Genomic DNA, 20,753 nt, shown 5'->3' on the forward strand with positions numbered 1-20,753 from the left:
AAGCAAAATATAGGGGGAGATATAAATATTTCATTAATTAGCATGGGTGGGAAATAAAGTATAGAACATACATTTTTAGTCCAAATATGACTGTTATTCCCCAAGTGTAAAACACTCCATATTATCTATATATCTCAAAGAAAACACCACACTAACAAAGCAATAGGTTACATATCCTGAACACCGCATTTCTCATAAGAGCACATCTGTTATTCTTCATGATGGAGTTTCAGCAATAAGTGCATAGTGTTGATGTCTTCATTGTACATACCAAGCCCAATAAAAAAAATAGAATACACACTATTTATGAACACAAACAAATCAGTCCAAGTTGATGCCAAAATACCATGCTTGCAGCTATTAACAATAACAAAGCTAAAACATCAGATTTTATTGGCACTTTTTCTTTCTTTGACGACTATTCACACCTGCACTGTGACACACATTAAACACAACATACATGCATTAGCACCCGTGTGCCACACGATTATGTGTTGTGGTGCAAAGTTTTGCTGAAAACAATGAGCTATGTGTGTTTTTTTGTCTATTCTTGTGAGTTTGCAACCCTTTCAAAATGGGCTGCCTTATAGCAATGCTCAAATGGAAAGGTGTACATGGGCCCCGAAAGAAACATTTATTAAACAAAAAAAAAAAAAAACACAGCTTCAGTATCCTTCTGAAAATCCTTGTTGCCTGGTGGTCACACTGATCCAATGGAATCAATACTCAGTTGCTGACCCAGAACAACCATGGAGTTATGACTTGCTGGATTGAGATAGTCAGGCACCTAGCATTTTCAGGTCAGGAATGGCAGCTTCCAGATGCTCAAGTTATAAAAGCAACAACATATTTTTAAACAAGTTTATATTGAAAGGTTTTTGCCATTTCTTTAGCAATGGACTTCATTTTCAACCTGATAAACCAAAATCTGATATAATATCACATTCCTAATTGGTAAGCCATTAAATCCATATTTTTCGATTTGCTGCAACTTAGACAAGAAAAATATTCATAGATTGTCAATATTGTTTTTTTGTGATATTTTAAACAATCTTTCAATAGTCAAATAAAAAAAAATCACACACATTTATCTTTTGGAAGTTTTTTTTTTCTTTTCTTTTTTTAAACTTTATTTGTTGCACTATTCCAAACATACCAAACCTCTGTCAGATGGTGTGGAATGTACCACAGGTATGTAAATTACTCCAATAATCTGAAAGCTTAATGTTTTGTTTAAAACAGTTATTTGGGCTACTGCAAATGGCACAGACCTACAAAATATGAAGGTAAAGAACATACTTTCGGTACCATATTCACCTTAAGGGATGCAATTGGCAACATGTCAGAGAAAGGCCAAGATATGAGTAAGCAAATGGTCTTGTTTATGTCTTATAGCAAACTTTAAATTCAAAATAAAAATTAGGCATCAAAGACTTACATGATTTCATTCAACTGTTTATTACAGAAGAGGAATTGGGAATTCAGGTAATTTTAAGCAGCTCATTAAAAATGCAAGGATTCGCTTATGAATCAGCGAACCCTAAATCTTTATAGAATCTGGTGTCTATCTGCACAATTAAGAAAGAACAGCAAACAGACAAGTTAAAAAAAAAAAAAAAAAAAAAGAAATATGGCATATGTATGGGAATGGTTTCCACCTGTTCAGTTATGTAAGCACTTGTATTAAGGGCTTCATCCCCACTGGGGCCCTTCCAGGCAGTTTGTGAATTCTTTGCAAACAATTCTAACCTGACAATAACCCTGCACACGCAAGCTATTATATACTCTGTATTGAACTGGCTCAGCTCACACTTTGAAGCTGAGGGTCAGGGAATTGTAATATAGTGGTCATGCCTTATGTGTTCTAAGGCCTAACTGCAGTCCGAGTGGCCCAACTGCAGTCCGAACACTGCCCATGAAGATGCACTGCTTGTATGCTTTTCTGTTTATGCGAGACAATGAGAATGAGGCCCGAGACTGGATTGTACACATAGGTTTCTACACTTGCCCTGAGGGTGGCTCACTGTTTGTGCATGCTTTGTACTTCTTGCAACAGTACAGATAAATCCAGCTGCTTACTTCAAGAACTGGATTATTCATCCATGCTCTTGAAGAAAAATTTTCAGAGCATGTACTACTGCTGGGACCCAAAGGACAACTCAAGAGAACCCATGGGCTTCTGATCAAACAGCAAAAAGACACTTCCGTTCATTTCTCAGTGGAGCTTAATAACGATCGCAAGCGTTTATGGGTTTTTAATTTTTTATTTTTTTTCAAATACTTTAAAACACAAAGTCTTCAGCAAGATTTTTTCTTTTATGTGTTCGATACTTCAAATATAAGTGCTATGTTCTTTCAGTCATAAGATCGACTGCGAGCATAATTTAACTATTGTAATCTTAATTTGCCGGAAATCAGTGGCTATGCTGACAATGTGAGACTATCAGACCTGGTGCACAACAGCACATACACAGCGCACACTAATGCACAATTAAACATATACCTTCCAGTGCGTTGCAGGTCTGGTATTCGAACACAGGTAGTCAGGCGCAAGCAATGATCTTATTTAAGGCATTAAAAAAGAGGGCATGCTGCCCCAACTGGGCATCTCCCAAGCAGTGACTGAACAGTGTACCAAACACAGTTATTCAGCACATAAATACCCTTCAGCCTTAGCAAGGGTCTGTAATTTTTTTAAACATCTTGAAAACTTCAGATTCATTTAGTCAATGACTGCAGAGCTGAAGTCGTTTCTACAGTAATCAAGTGCATCTTATAGAACTACATTAGGAAACCATTGCTAATACACCCTATAAATTCATTAACTATGAGCTACTTGTACTTGCGGGGTCAGTTTTAGAGCTAAAGACCAATCGTTGAATTTGCTTTCTCATTAATTGGCTCCTTCCAACCTTAAAGCATTATCTGTGTTGTGAGATTTGACAATTTGTATTGTAGCAGGTTTACAAGTTCCAGCACTCCTGAGCAACAGCTGGGACTTGGAGAAAGGGAATCTGTGGGGAAGAAATGCATGCAACTGACAAGCAGTTCCTTCCTTTGAAAACAGTGGCCACTCTTGAACTCTTGGCCTACACCCTAGCTTTGAGGCAGTAAAGATGAACTCCCACCATTTCACTGGTCCTTATTTATCTGTGTCAGAGGTGAAGTGGGATGGTTTTATGATCATTTCCAACAGCTCACCATCTCCAACTGTGATAAAGTAATCCCAGAAGGGACTGAGAACACAGCTACTGACCTAGCATTTCGGCCCTTAAGTTGGGTAGAGGTTGAGGAGAGTGCTAGTGTATGGAATCTTTTTCTCCACCACATATCTCCCCCTCATGATGGATTCCAGCTGGGAAAAAAAAAACAAGCCACCGTGGCCAGATGTATGAATTTGTCATTGTGATCATCTTCTTGTCTCCAGCAACCCAGAAAAAGAATGATCAGTCGAAACTCAAAAATACCAAACATATTACAGATGAATTGTTCTGATGAATGAATTTAACCCATACGGTGTACATGCATGCAAGTCCACAGACACAAAGAATGGTTGGTACTAGCAGTATTGTAGACATTAATGGCAAAATGGAGGCCTAGCTCTCCAAAGAATAAGTCTGCTAGGGTTTCCCCTCCAATGGAGGAGATCAAAGCAGAAAACCAAAACATAATGGGCCTTTTGTGCCGCTCCCGGTAACACGGTAAAACACAAATGCATATTTTTTCCCATTGGTTCAGCTCCGAGATTTCTTTCTTTTTTTTTTTTGTTTTCCGTTTTTTACAATATTAAAGAAAAAAAAAAAAAAAAAAAAAAACTAAAGGATGCTCACCCCCCCTCCCCTCCGTTTGGTTGTTGTTTAATTTACACATTTAATTTGCCTTATTTACAGAGCAGTTTCTTTTTCCATCAGTCTCCAGAATGGTTTAAATAGCATTGTCACGCAGGAGTGCCGTTTTTGTGTTGTGGATTTTCCTTTGATGAAGAATCCTAAAAATAACAGATGGCGTGCTGTTTGGGAAGGGGCGAGCAGGATCAGGTGACCTCTCAGTTACTCAGGAGTAATTCTGTTGCAGTTTCTACATCCCATGCTTTTGATGACAAAGCTGCTATTACTGCATTCTGAAAAAGAAAAGGAAAAGCAGTGAGAGTTGTAAAAAATCACGCTCTGTGTGTTACAGTCAGTGAAGCCCACAACTTATAAAATTATATATAATTTTTTGGCCATACAGCAACAATGTAATAATGTACCCTCAAAATGATCTATATAGCCCTTGTTCTGCTGGCTCTTTTTTACAAAAAAAAAAAAAAAAAAATCACCTCAATGATGTCAGAGACCCACCCACAGCTGTGAACTCACAGCTCTGTAGGAGTCACTAGCAGTGACATTACAAAGGACTTGCACCCTTCCCACTTTCTGTCCTCTCAGCCATTTACAAAACTTCCAGCATTCGTCCTCCAGAATGTAAAAGCACTCTGTAAACGGGCATGAGAGTTCCTGTTCATCTGCCCCCCATCTATTTACAGAATGGATTGCATTATGGGAGAAGCATACTAGTTTTATTGAATGGACAGGAATTCTGAGCAATGCAAGTTATTCACAGTCGCTGCTAAATACACCCCCCCCCCCATTTAGAACTTTTGAGGGTGGAGGGGAGTCTCCATCAATGTGATGGAGGTACATTATTACACATGTCAATGTGTAGGAATAAAACCCAGTACCCGATTGTATAGAACACCCTCTCCTCTCCAAGTTTTGCCTCTCCCTACTGAACTCTTTTGGCGCTGCTCAACAGAAGATGCAGTCCATATTTGGTGACAATGCCCTATGATTCAGCAATACAGCTTGAAATTGCGTGCTATTGCTTAGTCTGTCATCTACTAGGACCCCCAGATCTTTCTCCATCCTCTATTCCCCAGAGGATCTCCCCCTAGTGAGTAGTTTGCATTTATGTTTTTTGGCCCAAGTGCATTACTTTACATTTCTCTACATTAAACCGCATTTGCCATGTTATTGCCCACTCCATTAATTTATTCAGACCTTTCTGTAAAATTTCTATATCCTGATGTGAAGTTATTGCCCTGCCTATTTTTGTGTCTATAAACAGCATCTCCCCGTTCTGCCTAGCAACAAGTGACGCTTATCTCTGCTCCATGTGATTGGAGCAGAGATCAGTGTTCACTAACACAAAGCCCAGCCCCCCACAGTTAGTAACATGCCCCTAGGAACACTTAACCCCTTCACTGCCAGTGTAATTTACACAGGAATCAGTGCATTTGTATAGCACTGATTGCTATATAAATGACAATGGTCCCAAAAATGTGTCAAAAATGTTCGATGTGCCTGCCATAATGTCGCAGTCACAATAAAAAAAAAAAAAAAAAAAAAAGCCGCCATTACTAGTAAAAAAAAAAATCAATAAAAATGCCATAAAACTATCCCCTATTATGTAAACGCTATAACTTTTGCACAAACCAATCAATAATCACTTATTGCGTTTTTTTTTTTTTTTTTACCAAAAATATGTAGAATACATATCGGCCTAAACTGAGGGAAAAAAATGTTTTTTTATATATTTTTGGGGGATATTATAACAAAGTAAAAAATAATGCGTTTTCTTTCAAAATTGTCGCTCTATTTTTGTTTATAGCGCAAAAAATAAAAACCGCAGAGGTGATCAAATACCACCAAAAAGAGAGCTCTATTTGTGGGAAAAATGGACATCAATTTTGTTTGAGAGCCACTTTGCACGACTATGCAATTGTCAGTTAAAGCGACGCTGTGCCAAATCGCAAAAAGTGGTCTTGTCTTAAGCCAACAAAATGGTCCGGTCTGAAAGTGGTTAATAGAGAAACTAAGGCTGCTTTCACACAGGTGCCTCACTTTGACGTCAGCGGGGGAATCACTCCACTGAGCAGGTGGATGACAGATCCGTCTCCACTTACTGAGTAGAGCAGAGCTGACCTGATTGGACAGGCCCGTGCAAAAGAGGCCAAAATAAGCATCTGACAGTGTTTACAGTGTAATCACCGTGATTGGATAAAGATGGTAACCACATGATCAGGAAACATGCAGTTTGGTATTATAATGCAACAAAGCTTTATTTAGATAGAAGCTGAAGATGAAACATTTAACGTTGCATTCTCTAGTCTGAATAGACCAAAACAATCTGTGAAATTGCTCCACTGTAGATTATACACGGGTACACTACTTACTTTATCAAAACCCATAGCACAAAGGTTTTCTATTTTTCTTGTGTATTCTGGACTAGTGACAGGTGCTCCTGCATATACATGTGCCCAAAGCCGAGCTGTCTGTTTGAACATGTCTGGATTTTGCTTGTACTAAAAAGAAAAAAAAAAAAAAAAAAAAAAGGTAACAGTGTAATCAATTTAAAACATTTTTTTTCACGTCAAAACTAGTAGAAAACCCCATTCCATTCCTAGATATAAAACTACAAATGCTTTCACTTGCTGAACGCCAGTTAAATTTATGTCAGGGCAATGGCCAATCTCTAAACACAATCACAGCTGTGGACATTTTTTAACAAACACATTTAACATATCAGCTTCTCATTTTACTCACATACTTTATCTTTGACAAGGATGGGACACTTTTTTGGTCATACTTCTCTTCTGGGTCATACAGTGCCTTAAAAGAGTATTCATACCCCTTGAACTTTTCCACATTTTGTCATGTTACAACCATAAACATAAATGTATTTTATTGGGATTTTATGTGATAGACCAACACAAATTGGCAGCTGCAAGTCTTTTTGGTGATGTCTCCACCAGCTTTGCACATCTAAAGTGATTTTTTTTGCCCATTCTTCTTTACAAAATAGCTCAAGCTCTGTCAGATTGGATGAAGAGTGTCTAAACAGCAATTTTCAAGTCTTGCCACAAATTCTCAATTGGATTTAGGTCTGGACTCTAAACCATTACATTGTAGCTCTGGCTGTATGTTTAGGGTCGTTGTCCTGCTGGAAGGTGAACCTCCACCCCAGTCTCAAGTCTTTTGCAGACCAACAGGTTTTCTTCTAAGATTGCCCTGTATTTGGCTCCATCCATCTTCCCATCAACTCTGACCAGCTTCCCTGTCCCTGCTGAAGAAAAGCGTCCCCACAACATGATGCTGCCACCATGTTTCACAGTGTGGATGGTGTGTTCAGGTTGATGTGCAGGGTTACTCCCCCACCCCCCCCCCATACACATAGGATTTTGCTTTAGGCTGGGTTCCCACTGCAGCGATGCGGGAACGCCACGAATCCACGGCGGGTTCCCGCATCGCATGCCTCCCGGGGGCAGTTCACACTGCCCTATGCGAACTGCTGGGAGTGTCAGTGAAATGTTAATGACACCCCCAGATCAGTTCGCATATCGCAGTGCGATCTGCAAACTCGGACAGGTATTGGATCGCATGGTGTGAACACCCATGCGATCCGATTCTGCTGAGGACCAAAAAAAGGGTCCTGTGTGAGTTTGGGGGCGGGTGCGATGCGAATTCAGCCATACTATCTGTATGGCTGAACTCGCATCGCACAGAGATCGGATGCGATTTGCACTGCAGTGCGAATCACATCCGGTTCTCGTAGCCGCAGCAGTGTGAACCCAGCCTCAAGGAGAAAATTGGTCAGTTTTGGTCTCATGTGAACAGAGCACCTTCTTCCACGTTTGTTGTGTCCTTCACATGGCTTCTCACAAATTGCAAACCAAGAATGGCTTTCTTTCAACAATGGCTTTCTTCTTGCCACTCTTTCATAAAGGCCAGATTTGTGGAGTGCATGACTAATAGTTGTCCTGTGGATATATTCTCCCACCTGAGTTGTGGATCTCTGCAGCTCCTCCAGAGTTATTAAGGACCTCTTGACTGCTTCTCTGATTAATTCTCTCCTTGCCCGGCCTGTCAGTTTAGGTCCATGTCTTGGTAGGTTTGCAGTTGTGCCACTCTTTTTCCATTTTCGGATGATGGATTGAACCATGCTCCCTGAAATGTTCAAAGCTTGGGGTTTTTTTTTTTTTTTTTTTAAATAACCTAACCCTGCTTTAAACTTCTCCACAACTTTATCCCTGACCTGTCTGGTGTATTCCTTGGCCTTCATGATGCAGTTTATACACTAAGGTTCTCTAACAAACCTCTGAGGGCTTCACAGAACAGCCGTATTTATACCGAAATTAAATGACACACAGGTGGACTCTATTTACCATTTAGGTGACTTCTGAAGGCAATTGGTTCCACTAGATTTCAGTAAGGGGTATCAGAATAAAAAGGGAGCTGAATACAAATGCACGCCACATTTTTCGGATATTTATTGGTATAAAATTTGGAAAACCATTCATTTTCCTTCCATCCAATTATGTGTCACTTTGTGTTTTATCACATACAATTCCCATAAAATACAGGTTTTTGTTTCTAATGACAAAATGTGGAAAATTTCAAGGGGTAGGAATACCTTTTCAAGGCACTGTAGGAGTGCACTTACTTGCTAAAACCCGCTGTCAGGTGATGTGTCAGCTTTCCAGGCTCTGGAAAGACCCTGAACATATTGCCAGGATCCACCAAGATGCCTGATCAGCAGCTGTATCAGGCCTCTGAAAGTGTGGACAAAGAGGGAAGGAGTCGCAGTGGCAGCGTCATCCCGCAAGCATCTTGTCGTTTCTATGCATTCTGAGCCCGCACTGCTTAACCACTTAAGCCCCGGACCAATTGTCAGCCTAAGGACCAGAGGTCTTTTTACAATTTCGCACTGCACAGCTTTAACTGGTAATTGCGCGGTCATGCAATGTTGTACCCAAACGAAATTTGCGTCCTTTTCTTCCCACAAATAAAGCTTTCTTTTGATGGTATTTGATTGCCTCTGCGATTTTTATTTTTTACTATATAAAAGGAAAAAAAAAGACTAAAAATTTTGAAAAAAATAAATAAATAAATAATAATAAAAAAAAAAAAAAAAAAAAGGTATTTTCTACTTTTTGTTAAAAGAAAAATCAAACTAAATTTTTGTCATACATTTAGGCCAAACTGTATTCAGCCATGTCTTTAGTAAAAAAAAAAAAAAGTCATTAAGCATATATTTATTGGTTTGCGCAAAAGTTATAGCGTCTACAAACTAGAGTACATTTTCTGGAATTTATACAGATTTTAATTTATGACTGCCTATCTCATTTCTTGAGGTGCTAAAATGGCAGGGCAGTACAAAACCCCCCCCCCCCCCCAAATGATTTTGGAAAGTAGACACCCCAAGGAAATTGCTTAGGGGCATGTTGAGCCCATTGAATTTTTTATTTTATTTTTTGTCCCAAGTGATTGAATGACAAAAAAAAAAAAAAAAAAAAAAAAAAAAAAGTTTACAAAAAGTTGTCACTAAATGATATATTGCTCACACATGCCATAGTTATATGTGGAATTGCACCCCAAAATATATTCTGCTGCTTCTCCCGAGTACAGGGATACCACATATGTGGGACTTTTTGGGAGTCTAACCGCGTACGGCCCCCCAAAAACCAATCACTGCCTTCAGGATTTCTAAGGGTGCAAATTTTGGATTTCACTCCTCACTACCTATCAGTTTCGAAGGCCATAAAATGCCAAAATAGCACAACCCCCCCAAATGACCCCATTTTGGAAAGTAGACACCCCAAGCTATTTACTGAGAGGCATGTTGAGTCCATAAAATATTTTATATTTTGCCACAAGTTGCAGGAATATTACAAACTTTTTTTTTTTTTTTTTGATTTGTGTGCCAATGTGTACCTACTAGGTGTTCTCCTCGCAGTCCAGTCAAAAAGACCGCCCCGAGGAGAGTGACATCACTTCCTCCCTGCCTGTGTTTACACTACACAGGCAGGGAAAGCTTCTCATTCGCCAGGAGTGATCGAGAGGGGATGGCCAGAAACCAACGGCCATCCCCTCATCCCGGATCGCTCCTGAAGCTAAACGGACCGCCGCAGCCAGCGGGAGGAGGTCCGATCGGACCCCCCACCCGCTGGAAGGCAAGCACGTACCGGTGCCTGTCGGTGTTATTGTGCCGACGTAGATTTACATGCGGCGGTCCTTAAGTGGTTAAGTACTACATTTGTGAGTAACGTTTTAAAGAGGAAATAAAATGTTTTGATATACAGAGAGCACTAGATTTTGCCTTTTCTATTCTTATGTGCACCAGACCCCATTGAGGGAATTTGTACTGGCTGGTATCCATCCAATCAGCAGGAGGCAGCACGGACGGAATAGGAGTTCCATTACCAGCTGATCTGTTTGTAACCCAGAGAGGGAATCTGCTTTTTCTGACCTTCTGGTGAAACAGGGGTCAGAACGTGAGGTGAGCGGCTAGGATACTGAGGTGGGGGAGAACACTTGCATTTTCAACGTTTATGCACTGGTGGCGTGTTGTGCGTTTTTGTGCTGAAGACCGAGGATTAAATTTGTGCCCCCTCTCCAGCCCGGTGCTAGGGGGCTGGAGGAGTAGGGCAGGGAGCGGTGACAGAAAGTTACTGCTCCAGATAGACAGAGATCAATAGTCATATGATAGCTTAATTTTCAGGCTCAGAGCTGGTGGGGGACATCTGCAGCATCAGACTGATGTTGCAGCATGGTGGCAAGTATGTTTGTTTTTATTTTAAAACCCCAAAGTTTTCCTTTAAAGTGGTAGTAAACTGCTGAAAAAAAACCTGGAAGACAATAGCAGTATGTGCTAGTATGTATTGCATACTAGCACATTATGAAATACTTACCTTAGAACAAATCTCCGGCAGCACACCCGGTTACCACTGAGGGAGTTGATGTTTCCTCAGAATTTCTTCCGGGATGCTCGTGGGAGCCCTTCGTTCCAGCAGGATATGCATAAAACCTGCAGAGCGCATGCCCCGATGACATTATCGGCTGCATGCAGGGTCAAGGTTTAGGAGATAATCTTTTTACTCACAGGAAATCCTTAAAGCGGAGGTCCACCCTAAAATCGACCTTCCGCTCATCGGAATCCTCCCCCCCTCCGGCGCCACAATTGCCACCTTTCAGGGGGGGAGGGGGGTGCAGTTACCTGGATAATCCAGGTAACTGCACCCACTTCCGGGATAGCTCTCTGCGGAAAGGGGCGTAGATTACGCCCCTTTCCGCAAGTGCCCGCCCCCTTCCGCAAGTGCCCCGCTGCCTGCTGGGAAACACACAGATCCCAGAGGCAGCGGGGACCATCCTTATTGCGCAGCGCTACTCGCGCATGCGCAGTAGGGAACCGGGAAATGAAGCCGAAAGGCTCCATTTCCTGATTCCCATACCCAAGATGGCGGCGGCAGCACCCAAGTACCGATCTAGAGATCGGCTTCGGGTGCCGACATCGCGGGCGCGCTGGACAGGTAAGTGTCACTATTTTAAAAGTCAGCAGCTGCAGTATTTGTAGCTGCTGGCTTTAAAAAAAAAAAAAAACCCGGAGTCCCGGCGGACTCCCGCTTTAATATAGGCTTAGCTGTAGGTAAAAATCACTTGCCGACCGGGCCATAGCCGAATGATAGTGACAGCGCGGTAACTCTGGGAGGGCGCACTATGACGTCCTCCCAGAATAGGGAGCGCACCTGGGAATGTACATGAATGTCGGGTCCGCCAGACTGGGGTAAAAGCCAATGACAGCGGTCCTTTACCACGTGATCAATTAGTCCAATGGAGCGATCAGTTGTCAATAGACCGGAACATGTCCTGTTCAGCTCCTCCTCTCTCACCGATCGGTACAATGTGCGAGGAGAGGAGGGAGGCAGGTGCAGCAGCACTGGGCTGGATCTGAAGTGCCCACAACACTGATCTGTGCCCATTCATGGCTCATCCATCCATATTAATGCTCCATCTATGCCCAGTCGTGCCCATCCAGCCATCCATGCAACGTCCGTGCCTCATAAAAGTGTAACCGGTAGTCAAATTATGTGCGTAATTCATGCTCCTAGAACACCTGATGGTGCACCCTGCATGTTGGGCCTCTGTATGTGGCCAGGCTGTCTTAAAGGCTCTCACGTGGTATCGCCATACTCAGGAGTATTAGCAGAATATATTTTGGGGTGTAATTTTTGTTATGTACATTCTATGTGTTAGAAATATCTTATACATGAACAACTTTGTGTTAGGAGAAAAAAAAAAAAAGGAAAAAGAAAAAGATTTTTATATTATTTCCACGTTTTCCAAAAGCTTGTGTGAAAAAAATAAAATAAAATTAGATGTTCAAAAGACTCATAATGCCTCATAGAATATACAGTGGGGTGTTACTTCCCAAAATGGGGTCATTTTTAGGGCGTTTCCATTGTCCCGGTGCAACAGGACCTTCAAAAATTGTAAGAGGTAGTCTAGAAATTATATGGGTAATTTATGCTCCTGGAACACATGGTGCTCCCTGCACGTTGGGCCTCTGTATGTGACCAGGCTTTGAAAAATTCTCTACATGTGGTATCGCCATACTCAGGAGGAATAGCAGTATGCGTTTTGGGCCGTAATTTGTGGTAAGCATATGCTGTGTGTGAGAAATAACTTGTCATGACAATTTTGTTAAAAAAAATAAAAAGAATTGTGGGAAAAAAAAAATAAATAAATAAAAAAAAAAAAAGACAACAACTTCAAAAAACTCATCATGCCTCTTACTAAATACCTTGGAACATCTACTTTCCAAAAAGGGGCGATTTGGGGGGGGTTTTCGTACTTTTCTGGCTTGTTAGGGTCTCAAGAAATGAGATCAACCACCAGTACTTCAGGTGTAATCAATTTTCAGAGATTAGCACCATAGCTTGTGTAGATTCTATAAAACTTTCACAAAGACCAAATAATATACTTATTTTGGTTACGTTTACCAAAGATATGCAGCAGTTTAAATTTTGTCCAAAATTTATGAAAAATTACAAATTTGCTAAATGTTTTACAAAATTTTTGGCCTTTTTTTCCCCATTTATAGTGCAAAAAAACCCAAAATACCAAAGAATGCTCTATTTGTGTGAAAAAAGGACTAAAAATGAATATAAGTACACTGTTACATGACCGAGTAACTGTCATTCAAAGTGTGAGAGCACTGAAAGTTGAAAATTGGTCTGGTTAGGAAGGGGGTTTAAGTGCCCAGTGATCAAGTGGTTAAACAAGGGTCTTGATCAAGAAAAGCATATTTAATTAGAACATTTCCCCTAACTGCTGACCACCCCCCACTCCCCCAAGTTTCATGTGTTGAAAGAAGAGCCATCATTCTAAGGGGGGAAAATCTAGGAAATATTGATAAAAACAGCTACAGGACAATCAAAGCTGGGTTAGCACTATACTGAGAGATGCATGGCATGTACTCCAGATGCTACCTACGTATGGTTTGAATTAAATTTACATGAAGGTGAAAGCTCAGCAGTTAACCCAGATAAAGTGGTGCCCATAAACGCAACATGGGACGACATAATGAGCCTTACCTGATTGGCAACCACTGCATCCTGTGGATCATCTGGTTCTGCTGCAGCCAGCAGAGCTTGCAATGATAACAACACTGTTCGTAACGTCATGGCTGCCGCCCTGAGAACAAGGTAAACACATTTTCTTTTACCAGCCACAGTGTTCCACTCACTTAAGGGACATTCCTAATTTATTACACTTTGATGTGGATTCTGTTTACTCTGCTAGGCATTGTGTAAACCTAATTACATTAATGTTATATTCTACATTTCTGATGAAAAATAAAAAAAATCTCTGCTTAACCATATTAAGAACATTTTAAAAATGAAAAGCTGCACGACTACTCCTCTTCCTCCTAATGTCACATCTGTCAAAGGCGTAAGTGGGCCAAGAAACAAAATGACAGCTACTCCCTCCAAAATGATCCTAAAGTGTATACGTGGGCTTAAAAATATTGTAAAACGTGTGCTTACATTCTGTAGCACCTGTCAGTCCCGAATAACCAGTGCATACAGAAAAGTAAAGGATGAGCCACTTCTGTGGTCTGGCCTGCCTCCTCATGCACATTACTCTATGCCCATCCCCGTGATAGGCAGAATCACCAACCAATAGTGATACCATGGAGAAAGGGCTTGAGTAACATTAAAGAGTTCCCACGGTTAAAAACTTTTTTTTTGTAAGGCTTGTTTAGAGCACTCACCTTTGTGTTATTAATCGGCGCTTGATTGCCTATTTCATAGAGGAATATAGATTATATTCCTCCATCGTGGCAGCTTCCATAGTTCTTGTGGGCATGTGAAGCCCACAAGCACTATGTTCCGGGCTCTGGTGCAGCTGAGCGACCTGCATGCACTGCCCGTTCTCGCACATGCGCCGTATATACTACTACTACTTCTGACGTTGCCATCACAATGGGCGTTGGAAGTGCCCGCCTCCGTTGTGGTGGCAACAAAGCCCTCGGCGCTGCCCTGTGTCTCCTGGGAAATGATGACATGCATCGACCAGAAGCACTAGCGAGCATGGGCGCCGAGGGAAATAACGTCAGGCATCTTGGAGAGGAAGATTACGAGGGACCCCCTAGCAACAGACCTGAAAAAAAAAAAAAAAATTATGACTGGAACTCCACTTTAAGTTTACTGGTTTTCTGGGTTCTTGAGGCAAATCTAGAGGAAAATATTATTTTAACATGCCTGAAAAAGGATTAGCTTCTTTGCAATTAGGCAGAAGCCTAGATAAAATGTCATACTTGGGTATAATTCTAAATACAGACAGCTCTGTCGGTAGAACCCATAGAAGGGCTTTGGCTAAGGCCCAAGTTTCGTTCACTATAGGAGACTTTGTTTCAAACTTTTATCTAGCCTATCAGTACACTACTCACATCCAGCAGATGTCATCTTACCACTGGTCTTTCAAAATGTCCAAACATATAGCTCCAGTTACTGAACTAATATTCGGATGCCAGATTTTTGTAATAAACCGCACCTAAAACACAAATAAAGTTAATGACAGCACCATAGATAAAGGTCACCAAGGAACAAAGTATACTTGTCTCTAGCGCACAACAGAGATCTGCAAAGAACAAATATACTGAGGCATTATAAAATTGGGGCACAAGAGGGAACCTGAAGAACCTATGCCTAAAGCTCAATGATGTCTGTGGTGACCACATTTTCCAGTTATTACATGTGAAAACAGAAACTAACATCTGATGTCTTGCAAATCTGTGAAAAGGCTAAATATTAGTTTCTCCTATTAAAGGAGAAGTACAGGCAAAGCTCGTTTGGCTCTACATCTCCTGTGGATCACAGGAGTGCAGTTAGTTTTGCACTCCTGTGACCTGTTTAAAGCAGAGAGTGGGCTGATGTACGCTCTCTGCCAGCATCACAGAAGTCATTCCAGGCTCCGCGTGATCACAACCACGAAGCCGGGATCCACCAGATCCCTGGAAAATAAGCAGCTCAGCCTCTCAGCGAGCCTGATCCGCCCAGTGCTCCAGTGAGCGAGGAGGGGGCAGAGCAGAGATCTGCTGACTGAGTAACCAGCTCTGTGCTCAGGGAGTGGTGAGAGCCGAGCGATGGGCAGTGTTCGATCACTCGGTTCTCAGTGCAGAGGCACCGGTGGACAGATAGGATCAATGATCAAAGATTTTTATACAATTTATTTTAATAAAAATGCTTTTGGAAATAAAAATCTAAAAGAGTTTATTCAGTGTGAAATGGAGCCTAGGTATGTAGCATTAGGCTGAATATTCTGAAATATTTACATTTTTGGTACACTCATTCAATGAATCCAAGGTATGAAAACAGATAACATGTACTTGCTTTAATGCTTTCACACAATTTCACAGTAACCATGGGATAAAACAAAGTTCAGGAATATTCCTTTATCCCATTGTTTTGCAAATCTACGTACACTACAACTGTATGATTGAATCAGTTCCAATATCGCAGTTTTACTAACCTGACAGCTTATAAAATTCTAAATAGAAAACCTTCATTTTGTTTACAAATATTCAGAGATTCTAACTACCAGCAAGAATGAGTCCTTCCATTTAAAGAGCACCTGTCATTTCATATCCATCATGGCAGCGTCAGTTAGCGGTCATCCACTCACCTGCTGCCGCCACATCCCTCACCTTGTTGTGTCACTGCCGCATCACCAGCCATTCCATTAAAGTTAATGAGACGGTCAGTGAGTCAACAGCGGGTCAGAGGAGGAGCCGGTGTGGGACAGAGATGACAGTTCCTCTTCAAAAATGACAATTTCAAAATTATGTTGATTTAAAATCAAGCCTTTTTACTTGCAATTTAAATTGTGATTTTAAAATTTACTTGATTTAGATCAAAGCCACTTTATAGGAGAAGAGTATTTTCCAAGTAAACACCTAGAAGCGCACATTAACTCCCTTGGTGCTATTACGTAGAGTAGGTAACAAACACTTTCAGTTTTTTTTTTTTAGCTCTGATGCCCAGACCAATTTTAGCAGTACAAGTCAGTTAACTTGACAATAACGAATTGTTCAGTTGAACATAAGGCCTGAGAACTAGAAAAACACAGATGAACATTCCTAGGTTTGTGAACATTGCGGGTGGACCTAAAAAGGTACATTGTATCATGAAGGAGCTCAAGAATTTTCTTTCAGCTTACTGGTGGCACTTGTGCCCTTTTAATATAATAAAAAAAAAAAAAATTATTACATATACAAAACTGAAATACAAAAAAAAAAAAAAAAAAAAAAAAAAAAAAAATAAAAAAAAAATAAGAATAATAATAATAATAATTAGGTGTTTTGCCTGTTAAATAAGAAATAAAATCTGTTCGGTCAGCCTTGCCTTGTGAAGCTCAGTAATACTACATAACCAGCTTTTGTCGTCATCTCCCTATATCAAGCCAGCTTACTGAACAATTATTTTTTTTTTCAATAAAGAAAATGCATTACAGGAGAATACAGAACTGAACAATTTAGCCACCACACATTTACCCAGCGAGTGGCGAGGCCAGAAAACTGTATTGCTACATAAAGTTACAGTGCCTTGAAAAAGTATTCACACCCCTTGAAATTTTCCACATTTTGTCTTGTTCCAACCAAAAATGTAAATGTACTTTATGTAATAGACCGACACAAAGTGGCACATAATTGTGAAGTGGAAGGAAAACGATAAATGGTTTTCCACATTTTTTACAAATAAATATCTGGAAAGTGTGGCGTGCATTTGTATTCAGCCCCCTTTACGCCGACACCCTCAACTAGAAAAACGAGTGGAACCAATTGCCTTCAGAAGTAAATAAGACTCCACCTGTGTGTAATTTACTCTGATTATAAATACAGCTGTTCTGTGAAGCCCTTAGAGGTTTGTTAGAGGACCTTAGTGAGCAAACAGCATCATGAAGGCTAAGGAACACACCAGACAAGTCAGAAATAACGTTTTGGAGAAGTTTAAAGCAGGGTTAGGTTATAAAAAAAAAATATCCCAAGCTTTGAAGATCTCACGAAGCACTGTTCAATCCATCATCCGAAAATGAAAAGTATGGCACAACTGCAAACCTAGCAGGACATGGCCATCTGCAAAAGACTTGAGAGTGGGGCGGATGTTCACCTTCCAGCAGGACAATGACCCCCAAACATACAGTCACAACTACAATGAAATGGTTTAGATCAAAAAATATTAATGTGTTAGAATGGCCCAGCAAAGTCCAGACCTAAATCCAATTGAGAATCTGTGTCAAGACCTGAAAAATGCTGTGCTGTTCAAATTCTCAAACTAACACTGCACATCAACCTAAAACACAACTTCCCCACAGTGAAACATGGTGGCAGCATCATGTTCTATGCAGATGCTTTTCTTCAGCAGGGACAGGGAAGCTGGTCAGAGTTGATGTGTAGATGGATGGAGCCAAATACAGGGCAATCTTAGAAGAAAACCTGTTAGTCTGCAAAAGACTTGAGACTGGGGTGGAGGTTCACCTTCCAGCAGGACAATGACCCTAAACATACTGCCAGAGCTACAATAGAATGGTTTAGATCAAAGCATATTCATGTGTTAGAATGGCCCAAAGTCCAGACCTAAATCCAATTGAGAATCTGTGGTTAGACTTGAAAAATGCTGTTTACAGATACTCTCCAATCTGACAGATATTGAGCTATTTTGCAAAGATGAATGGGCAAAAATTTCACATTCTCGATGTGCAAAGCTGGTAGACTCAAAAAGACTTACAGCTGTAATTTCAGCGAAAGGTGGTTCTACAAAGTATTGACTCGGGGGGCTGAATACAAATGCACACCATACTTTTCAGATATTTGTAAAAAAATAAATTGAAAACCATTCATCATTTTCTTTCCACTTCACAAATATGTGCCACTTTGTGTTGATCTGTCCCATAAAACCCCAAGAAAATACATTTACGCTTTTGGTTGTAACATGACAAAATGTGGAAAATTTCAAGGGGTATGAATACTTTTTCCAGACACTGTGCATAGTTGGTAAAGTTGAATAAAGACCACCAGTTCAACCTGGATGTGTGCGTGTCTACGGTTTTCCATATCCCTGTACAATGTGTTCCCCAACTCCTCACTGAGGCCACAAACTCTTCAAGGGAGTTCCACATCATTATCACTCTTAAGAGTTAAGAACCCCTTATCCAATTTAACCTAGGTTCACATTACTGCAGTGTGGTAAACCCAGAAAACCATGCACGTTTTCTACACCACATTCAAACTGCACTGCCCTTGCGAGCTTCAGCTAGTCAGTTTTCTGCACTGGATCGCATGGTACTTTTGTCTTCTGGCTGCAGTGCAGTTCCAAAATTGATGCATGCACAATGCAGGTCCACAATAGGTGTTCAAAATAAATGGGCTCAAATCGCACCGACTTGCATTTGAACTGCACAGGCATATGATGCAGTTCCTATGCGTTTGACGTGCGGTTTGTAATGTAAACTGAGGTTTAAGAATGAATCATTTTTCGTCCAACTTCATTGTGTGGCTGCGTCTTAACTTAAAAAGAGTAGCTAAAGTCAATTTATTAAATGTCAGCAGCTACAAAAACGTAATATATTCACAGCAGAAGCGGCGTGCACCCTGTAGGCGAAAATGCCAAATCACGTATCTATACACACACATGTGATCTGGTGCACAGCTTCCACCTTACAGCACTAAAACTGCTATAGGGTGGTCAGCAAGTGGCTAATAAACAGCAACTCACCTGCCCTATGATTCAGTGTTGTGCTCACTTGAGCCATTTCTTCGCTCATTGATCTGACCCCATCATTTCAACTGTGGTCAACCGGTTGTGACAGCTTGTGACTTCACAGCCAGGTGGCCACTGCACACGTGCGAGCCGTGCTGTCCATGGTGAATGTTCCCAGCAGTCTTCTGGGACATGTGACATGTCCCAAAAGAATGCAGGGAGGGAGAGGAGAAAATCCGCTTGGATCACCTAGGGGTAGAGCCAAGCTGGGCTGTTTGTATCTAGATGAGCAAGCCTGCATGTCTGCCTTCATAGCAAGCAGCTTGGTATGGGGGCAGACACAAAAGTGGCAGAGCCAAGATCACTGGTGGGGGACCCAAGAAAAGGTCCAAGCCATTCTGTGCAAACAATGCACAGAGCAGGTGAGTATAACATTAGGGGTGCTGAAATTAATCGATGCATCACGATTCGGGTGTCTCAATGCATAAGGACCGGAAAATCGATTGCAGGCAACATCATCCCGACTTTCCCCGCCCCTCCCGGGAAAGCGCTCCAAGCGTATTTTTAAAAATTACTTTCTTTTAATAAATGCAGTGTTACAATGAATGTAGTGCCCCGCTGTATGTGCCTTTTAAAAAAATATGGTTTGTCAGCTGTGGATTGTAATCCCTCCTGACCTCCCAGCAGCAGTTTTTGTAAAGCCTGTACCCTGTAGTGCACCGGATTAGTGCACTTCAAGGGAGTGAGGTTATTTTTAATTCAAAGCGGAGCTCCAGTCAATTTTTTGTTTATTAAAAGTCTGCAGTTAGAAAAAAAAAAAAGTATCTTCTGACTTTTAATAGAAAGACACTCACCTGTCCCACAATCCAGCGACGTGGCCACCCGAACCCTCCATTCTCTCCCACGCCTGTTCACGGCGCTGGCAAAACTGTTGGCATCTGGCTGTCACAGCTTGCAGCTTCACAGCCGGGTGCAGGTGTCTCACTGCGCTGTCCTGCATAGCCGGGCAATTTTTGGGGAACTGTGATGTGTCCCAGAAGTTTGCAGAGTGGAAGTGGGAGTGCGTTGGTAATCGTGATGTATCGCAGAATCAAATCGTTGACCAGATAATCACTCTCGAATCATGAGACCAGTGAAGATGCACACCCCTATATCACATGTTATTGTAAAAAATTGCTGTTACAAATGTTGAAAAAGATTTGAACATTTCTATAATATACCCTCTTAAGCGTCCCTTCTCCAGGGAGAAAAGGTTTAATGTTTGTAGTTGTTCTTCATAACCGAGGTCCTCCAGCCCGCTTATTAGCTTTGCTGCCCTTCTCTGGACTCTTTCCAGTTTGACACCAGTCTGAGGATTGGGGACCAGAACTGGGCTGTATACTCAAGATGTGGCCAAACCAGAGTTTTGTAAAATGTTAGCGATTTGTAGCGTTACCTCTTGACTAAACACTCCTCTTAATGCATACAAACAGTCTGCTCGCCCTACTTGCTGCAGCTTGGCATTGCATGGTATTGCTGAGTCTGCCATCTACTAGGATCCCCATTTTTTCTCCCCTTATCACATAACTTGCATGCATATTTTTAGCTCCCAAGTGCATTACTTTACATTTTCCTACATTGAATCTCACCTGTCAAATAGCTGCCTACCCCCCTGTGATTTGACTAGGTCTTCCCA

At 41.2% G+C, this 20,753-nt stretch overlaps 1 protein-coding gene across 1 annotated transcript in view; it reads right to left on the minus strand.

The window, feature by feature from the left end:
* Positions 1–1,439: 1,439 nt before the first annotated feature.
* The window catches only part of UBE2K (ubiquitin conjugating enzyme E2 K), a 58,943-nt gene continuing 39,629 nt past the window's right edge, over positions 1,440–20,753 (minus strand). The window contains exons 4-7 of the mRNA XM_077477619.1: positions 14,791–14,873; positions 13,412–13,511; positions 6,215–6,343; positions 1,440–4,120 (exon numbers count right to left, since the gene is read on the minus strand). Coding sequence (XP_077333745.1) covers positions 4,046–4,120; positions 6,215–6,343; positions 13,412–13,511; positions 14,791–14,873 — 387 coding nt within the window. The 3' untranslated portion in view covers positions 1,440–4,045. The remainder of the gene's footprint in view (positions 4,121–6,214; positions 6,344–13,411; positions 13,512–14,790; positions 14,874–20,753) is intronic.

The sequence above is a fragment of the Lithobates pipiens genome, unplaced genomic scaffold, assembly GCF_037356315.1.
Source record: "Lithobates pipiens isolate NorthernLeopardFrog02 unplaced genomic scaffold, aLitPip1_a1.2 Scaffold_13, whole genome shotgun sequence".
Classification (NCBI taxonomy): Eukaryota; Metazoa; Chordata; class Amphibia; order Anura; family Ranidae; genus Lithobates; species Lithobates pipiens.